Source organism: Melanostigma gelatinosum (genome assembly GCF_949748355.1).
Source record: "Melanostigma gelatinosum genome assembly, chromosome: 18".
Taxonomy (NCBI): domain Eukaryota; kingdom Metazoa; phylum Chordata; class Actinopteri; order Perciformes; family Zoarcidae; genus Melanostigma; species Melanostigma gelatinosum.
Genome location: NC_136651.1, coordinates 10,812,813 through 10,820,914, shown reverse-complemented (window position 1 = coordinate 10,820,914; position 8,102 = coordinate 10,812,813). Strand labels below are relative to the sequence as shown.

Genomic DNA, 8,102 nt, shown 5'->3' with positions numbered 1-8,102 from the left:
GACAAATGTAGACATGCATTTAAATTGAGGGCAAAATATGCCCCAGTTAACTTACATGCTTTGTAATGTAAACTGTAACAGTACTCTTTTGCTTAAGTAAAGTTACCAATACCACAATGTAAAAAAATATTCCTATGGGCCATTTTCAGGCTCACAAAATAAGTCTGTGGGAGTGAGATCTTTAATGTGGTAGAAAAGCAGAAAGTGTAAAGTACTTGGCCCTCTGACATTGACTTGGAAATGGAACCAAAAGTTAAGATGGAATGCTTCTCTTTCGTGGAACATCTAACAACTCACAAATATCTAAAACCTGTGATGAGGAGCTTCAAGTAGACACTGCTCTTTTATAAAGGGACACGAGCCCAAAAGGCTGGGAGCCACTGGTTTAATCTTTAACAACACATTTTCTTTTGTAAGACTATCATGTGTTATTTCATTGAAATTGTAACAAGTGATTGCATCTGTATAATTAATGTAGTGGTGTAAAATGTATAATATTTGTACCCACATTATGCGAATCTTTGGCAGACTATTTCTCTCCATCTTCAGAATGTTTGCGCTGTTAGTCAACGCAGCGGGCAGAGTGCGCCACGTTACATTCTCGCGAGATTTCCCGCGAGGCAGCGCACAGCTGCTCTGGCGTGATGTGGACCCGTGTGCATGCTAAGCTGATGCTAACCAACATCTAACTTTGCTGAGTTTACATTACAAATATTTTTCCAACTATTTTCTGCTAACGTTGGCTGTACAGAGGAATCTCCGTCACAATGAGTATACTCGTCAAAATATCAGAGATCGAAAGTGAGGTAAGATAGACAGCCGGCTGTCTAACCCAGTGAATCAGTCACGTTGTAGTTAGCTGCATGCTAACTGCTAGCTAGCGACTAGCGTTAGCAGTCAGCGTTATTAGCCTAACTCCTACAGCTGGGACACGTATTACAGCTAATATTTCGCGCCCACAGTTTATTGACAGGTTACAATGTTTATTGAAAAGTTGCCTTTCGGGCTCATTCGACTTAAATGTTATTAAACAGACGTTAGAGGAGTTCCTATACCATCAAGTTAGGCCAGTTAAGTTAGTTAGCCTATGCTAACCATTTATTGTAGCCCACGAAACGACCAAACTGAATCCTAAATTATCTTAACATGAAAGAAAACAGGTTTATTTTCGAGGTGTCGGTGTTTTTCCTCCTATTAAAAGGGGCTTTAAAGATTTCGAGTAACGTTATCTAACTTGAAAACAAACTTATGGAGGTTATTTTCGGCATTTTAATGCTTAAACGGTTTGAAAATAGCCCTGGACACGAAATTTAGTCAGGTGCTGTCTTCAAATGGCGCAAGGCTTTGACACAGGCCAGGTTAAAGAAAACAGCCCGTTAAAACAGATTCCCATCGTTTGTAGTTATCATCTTATATCCTACAAGTGAGTTACTTTAACTTTTAAGTAACTAACTAGCTGGTAGGATATACAGTTCAACATGTTAACGGTATGGGTTCACTCTTGTGTTTGTTTTATAACAAAGGTTAGGTTTCCATATGAACACTGGAACTATTCTGTCCATATTGTATTGAATCCTCCATGTGGCCATTAAAAGGTCTCTTCCTAATGCACTGACAATGTAAGTGAGGGGGGCCACATCTACAGCCTCCTTTCTGGAAAAACATATATATTACAACGTTTCTCTATAGCCTATCACAAGCTGATGATTTTCTCTAATTGTGTCGTGTTTCGTGCTAGCTTACCTGACTGCATACAGTAAACACTCTCTTAAAATGCTGCTGCTCAAGAAGTCATGTAAAGAATAAGACCTCAAACTGTGTTTCTGTTAATCGTAGATGGCCAGGACGCAGAGGAACAAGGCCACAGCTCACCACTTGGGTCTGCTCAAAGCTCGTCTTGCCAAACTCAGGAGGGAACTCATCACACCGAAAGGAGGCGGTGGTGGTGCAGCAGGAGACGGTATGATCCCAATTTGTAAAAGCGTTTAGTCTCTTCTTTTTTTTTAGGTATGATTACAAAAAAATATTTTTCTATCATCTAAAGTAGAGGTCTTCAACAGGGGGTCTGCGGAGGTACTGCAAGGGGTCCGCGAAATTTTTGGTTGATTAGAAAATAAAAATTCTCTAAACATGAATGTGTCCATTATTTTAATATTTCAGTATTGTATGAAAGATAACTGGTATTTTTATGCATGGCAGTGGTACTAATGGGCCATCACTCATTTTTCGTTTCCACGTTTAAAATGAAAACATAAATTTGAATAGCTTGTATGTATGATTATCATGCAATTGACAGACAATGTTGATATTGGCATTGGTATCAGTTGACAAGTGATGTTTATAAATGGCAGTGGCACGGCCACCCTACTCGCTGTACCCGTTTAAAATGAAAACATGAATATATGAACCTGTGTATTATTTGAATAGCTTAGTACTGAATGCACAATAAAGAGGTAGATTTGTACATGGCACTAGGCCCATTTAATATAAAACACAATTTTATACAATATATATAGTCGGGGGTCCCTGCTCCATCTCTCTGTCAGTTTGGGGGTCCTTGGCCTGAAACACGTTGAAGACCCCTGATCTAAAGCATCATTGTGGATATATTTTTTTTGTATCTTTTAGGTTTTGATGTTGCAAAAACTGGTGATGCTCGTATTGGCTTCGTCGGTTTTCCTTCAGTGGGAAAGTCCACCCTGCTAAGTAACCTTGCAGGCGTGTACTCTGAGGTTGCCGCCTACGAGTTCACCACTCTTACAACGGTACCGGGAGTCATTCGCTACAAAGGGGCCAAAATTCAGGTACAAGAACGTCTTGCTTGTCCCAGTACCTGCAGCAGTGTTTCCAGTGGGTTGCTTGTTTTAATCTCTTGCGTCTTCCCTCTAAGCTTCTGGATCTCCCTGGAATCATTGAGGGTGCCAAGGATGGCAAAGGCAGAGGCAGACAGGTCATCGCAGGTAAAGATGTGATCTGTGTGGTTTCTGCTTAGACAGGTTTTCATTGACTAAATAGAAGAGAAACAGGATGATACCACTACATCGATATTGTGCATTCATGTGCCACTTGATGAGACACTTTTCACTTTTTTCATGACTGTGTGCAAGAGGTAAAATAAAACTTCATCAAGAGTGGAACGTGATGTTTAGAGGCCAATTTAAACATTTATTTCCACCCAACGTTGTTGTTTTTTCCACAATAGGGCACACACTTGCCTTAACAAAGTTTTAAATATAATTGTACACTGACACAATTGTACACTGTGACAAATGCAATGCGTTTTCTGTATCTGTAAGTTGTTGCAAGTACATACAGAAACTGATTTCCTTCATCCACTTTGCTCTAACCACTGTCTGCTTCTCCCTCCTCCCTTCTGTTTTAGTGGCTCGAACTTGCAACCTAATCCTGATAGTGCTCGATGTGTTGAAGCCTCTTGGTGATAAGAAGCTAATAGAACGTGAGCTGGAGGGCTTCGGCATCCGACTTAACAAGGAGCCACCCAACATTGGCTTCAAGAGGAAGGACAAAGGAGGCATCAACTTCACCGCGACTGTATGTCTCACACAGAAATATGAAAACAGAAATGCAGACATTCTCCTAAGGAGACACTGAAATCACAAACACAAACACTTTTCAATGCTGCCCTCTGGTGGCCATGTATGAGATTACACGTCACTAAGTAGCTCCTACACGTTTACTCTCCCGACATTATGCATATATATCAGTATTTATTCTGTATTTGGTGAACACTATGATTACCTTTGGCTCATCATTTTACTGATGGATTTTCATTACACTGCACTCGAAGCATTAGTCAACTGTCGCGGTGCCTTCTGTTGATTCCCATCATGCCTTTCATCCCCTCTTTAGTGTGCACAAACCGAGCTAGATGGCGATACTGTTAAGAGTATCCTGGCAGAGTACAAGATCCACAACGCCGACATCACTCTGCGCAGTGACTCCACAGCTGATGACCTCATTGATGTGGTGGAGGGGAATCGGTAAGCTGCTGAAGTGCCCGAATGGCCCCCTCCTTAGTCATTCTCAGTGGGTGTGGCCAGTTGGAATCTTAAATCTCAATTTCCACGACACGACAATGCTATTCATGGGTTAAAACCACACTTTCAATTTCAGACCGCGTACTATTTTTTCATACATGTGTGTGTAATGTATAAAGTTTAGTTTATCAATGTCTTCTCTTACTTAAATTATGGGATAACCGTTCCTCAATGGTAATTAGATATAAAAATGTGTTAAAATCAAGTATATGGACAATGTGGGGCGGGGCATGTGTAGTGGGTCGACGTCTGTGCTGCATTGTATGTTGGAAAAGGACTTCACTTCCCTGGACTGTCTTGTCTGCATTTAATTGCGAGGCACCAGGCACGGCAACAGCGTATATAACCTCCCTGCAATTGTAATGAGAGCATTCACAGGGTCCCTTCTGCATAAATGCTCTCTGTGCATCCCCAGGGAAAAGGGAGGGCATATTCACTCTGATTCTAAAAGAAACGAATAACCAACATATATTCTTTCAGTAAAATATTACAACATAAATTAGCCATGCAATAACCCACACACCTGCAGTGCAACAGTAACAAATCATTCGCAGGGTGTCTTTTGCATTAACGCTCTCTGTGCCTGTGTAACACCATGAACGGAGTCGTGAAACGCTCAGAAGGGTCTCAGCAGTACAAGCTACACAGCACTCCTGCCGCACACGTTCTCTTCTAATTATCAGTTTCACATCGTTAAAGCAGACATTGTGAAGCTGTGAATTCACTTCAGGCTAAATAGTTTGCAGACATTTCATGGACAGCAACCACTTACAGTCTCTTGTCCACAGGGTCTACCTCCCGTGCATTTATGTGCTCAACAAAATCGACCAGATCTCCATCGAGGAGCTCGACATCATCTACAAGGTGCCCCACTGTGTGCCCATCTCAGCCCACCACCGCTGGAACTTCGATGACCTGCTGGAGAGGATGTGGGACTACCTGCAGCTTGTGCGCATGTAAGCGTTCTGTACACAGTCCCCACTAGGGAGTGTGACTGCAGGGGGAAAGGGTTGGGCGTTTAAATGGTGCAGTGCGAGGAATCTACTGTATGTGAAATTTGATTTAGCTGGTTTTAGACTGTATGATTTGACGGGGATCATGTGTTCATTTGCAGCTACACCAAACCCAAAGGCCAGCTTCCTGATTACACTTCTCCTGTTGTTCTCCCTGACGGACATACTGCAGTCGAGGATTTCTGCTTAAAGATTCACAAGAACCTGATGAAAGAACTCAAGTAGTGAGTATTTGCTTAATTCTTTCCCTTCTTTCAAGTTTCTTTTCTTTTAGCGCACAGATTTGATCATGTGTGCAAACTTGAACACTCGTCCCTACAGGATGATGTTTTTCCTTCATCCTTTTATTATTTAATTTTCATGTTTTAATTTAACAGGTGGTGTTATTCAGTACATCAGAATAAAGTGTATATATATATTATCTGCTTAATGACGAGCGTTCCTTACGACGTGCTAAAACAACTCGGTAGCTTTAATCAGCCATTGCCCTCTTTACAATGAGATGCAGCAGATAAGCATTCATTTGAGTCTGGATCTGAGATGTGTCGCACCACCCTCTCTCAATGGGAGAGCTTAGATCGTCAATCTCATCGATATGTTAGTGCTGCTGAGCATTACCCGTCCTCGAGGGAATTAATGGGTCAAACGGTGACACACGCGATTAGAAAGCCTTTGTAACTAAAGGATGTCATTGTCCCCTGTAGGTTACTTTATCGTGCAGAAGCATTGTTGCTGTAGCAAAGGAGGAATAATGGGGAGGTCATTCATCTCAATGGGGCCTTCCAGACTAAATACAGGATGAATGTGTGTGTGTATATGTATGTATGTATGTGTGTATATAAAAATAAATAAATGAATTAATAATGTGGCGAGTGTGTCTGCCCCCCGGACTGAAACGGGAAGCTGGTTCCACAGCAGAGGAGCTTGATAACTGAAGGCTCTGGCTCCCATCCTACTTTTTAAGACTCTAGGGACCACAAGTAACCCTGAATTAATGGATCGCAGCTCTCTAGTAGGGCAGTACGGCCTTTTTAAATCAAGATGATCTATATATAATATATATATATGTGTATACATTATTTTCTGGTGTAGTTAATGTGCGGATCACCACACGATGTCATCCTTTTTTACGGTTCTATAAGGTGGTGTAAAATTACGAAAATCATTTATGAACATTCATTTCAATATTTTGTCTTTCAGCGCACTCGTGTGGGGAGCATCTGTGAAACACAACCCTCAAAAGGTTGGCAAGGACCACGTGATGGAGGATGAAGACGTTATCCAGCTGGTGAAAAAGTAGCGTCGTCGTCGACCGCATGGCCCGTGTTCAGTGCAGTTGCTCAGTAAGAATCACCAAACGTGTCCACGAGAGCATCTGTGTCACGCCATTCCCAGTTCTGTGCTGTAATTTCAGAACAAGATGACATGAATGCAAGTGTCTCATTTAAAAGAACACAGTTCTTAACACCATGAATAGTTCATATTGAATATTGGTTACGGCTTACATTGAAATAAAACAATAAAAACATGAAATCACGGAATTATGCGTTTTTCATTCTTGTGCAACAGTTACCTTATTTTTATCCAGCTTTTAAAATGACAACACGTCACACAAACCTCCAGTTTTATTTAACTTTTTTTGTCTGTCTTTCCTTCATCGGGGTGGATTCAACGTTAACATGTATGTGTCAAGTGTAGCCGGGCACAGGTTTTCTCTCTTTTTAAATCAAGATGATCTAATGCGGTACATCTGGTCTTTCTGAAGAGCGTCGCAGAAATGTTGCCTCGTTACATCCTGTAACACGCCACACAGTCTCCTTCAGAAACACACCAGCACTAAGCAACAACGTTACTGCGACCATTTCAGTCTGGCTCAGAGAAGTCATTTGAAAGCCCTGTCCAGCTAAACGATTTATGTGACATTGATGATGAAGGCAGTTATTCAGGCTGGTGGGCCACCTCCCCCTCTCTGGAAGGCGACCGCCACTCCGGTTAATCAGTTCATTCACTCAGACGCAGTCTGGGGACATCACACGGCAGCTGTTCACAACTAACGAGACTCCACAGAACCGAATAAAGAGCATTTCATCAGAGCTGGGAGCACTTCTGGTAGTTTGCAGTATGTTGATGTGGGCAACCGGCATGAGGTGTGGCGGCCATTTTGTGTCCGAGCGCCCCTCATACTCGCCAGTGACTCAATGGATTGCACCAGTGCATACGTGAGATTGTGGTATAATATAGAAAGATTAAAATTTGAACAATTAAGACTACACTTCATTGAACTCTACAACAAAAATGCGTTCAATTCAGCTGAGCTGTATGAGCTTGTTTCATTGTGCTGCAAAGACGTGGTTCTGGCTTTTATTTTAGCTTTTTTAAATAAGCTGGCCTTTACATTTCATCTAATATTTCATAAAATGTATAAAACGGTAAAGGATAGGTGTGTAAAGATGTTTAAAAAAATAACTTTAGAGATGTACAAAATATTCAAAATACAAAACTAACTTTAATCTTTGTGTATCTACCAAAATATATTATAGCTCGGCCCACAATGTGCAATAGCAAATAAAAAAGATATCTCAATAGTTGATCCCTAATGAATTGAATCCACTCTGCGGTCGAGGAGAAAAACTGCTTTGCAAGACCACAAAAATAATAGTTCTACGCTCTCATACAAGAAGCCATTTAATTGTCAGAAGGGCTATTGTCTATTAATTACTGGTTACACCAGTTGACACTGTCTGATTCTGAACAATGTTAATCTTGAGAGGTTCTCAAAAATGTAGATATGCAACAGGACGCTGGTTCATCGACATGTAAGAAGCCATACGGTCAATGAGGATGCTGTCGAGCGTTTTTTACGTTATAGTCTCCAGTTCTTCCTGAGAAAATAGCTACTTTTTGTAGGAAAAGCTGCAGTGGTTGAGGTTATTGCATGCCTGTCCTGCAGCAGCAGGATCAACCCTCCTCAGACACCACCACCCCCCCTTTTTTTTACCCTGTAAATTATAGCAGCACTTTAGCTAATGAA

General features: G+C 41.4%; 1 protein-coding gene across 1 annotated transcript; it reads left to right on the top strand.

The window, feature by feature from the left end:
• The first annotated feature begins 632 nt into the window (after window positions 1-632).
• On the top strand, window positions 633-6,604 carry drg1 (developmentally regulated GTP binding protein 1). The gene is made up of 9 exons (XM_079289916.1): window positions 633-806; window positions 1,837-1,960; window positions 2,629-2,804; window positions 2,891-2,960; window positions 3,383-3,552; window positions 3,871-4,001; window positions 4,847-5,014; window positions 5,173-5,295; window positions 6,272-6,604. The coding sequence occupies exons 1-9, from the start codon at window positions 768-770 to the stop codon at window positions 6,369-6,371; spliced, it is 1,101 nt and encodes a 366-aa protein (XP_079146042.1). The 5' UTR covers window positions 633-767; the 3' UTR covers window positions 6,372-6,604.
• Window positions 6,605-8,102: the final 1,498 nt, after the last annotated feature.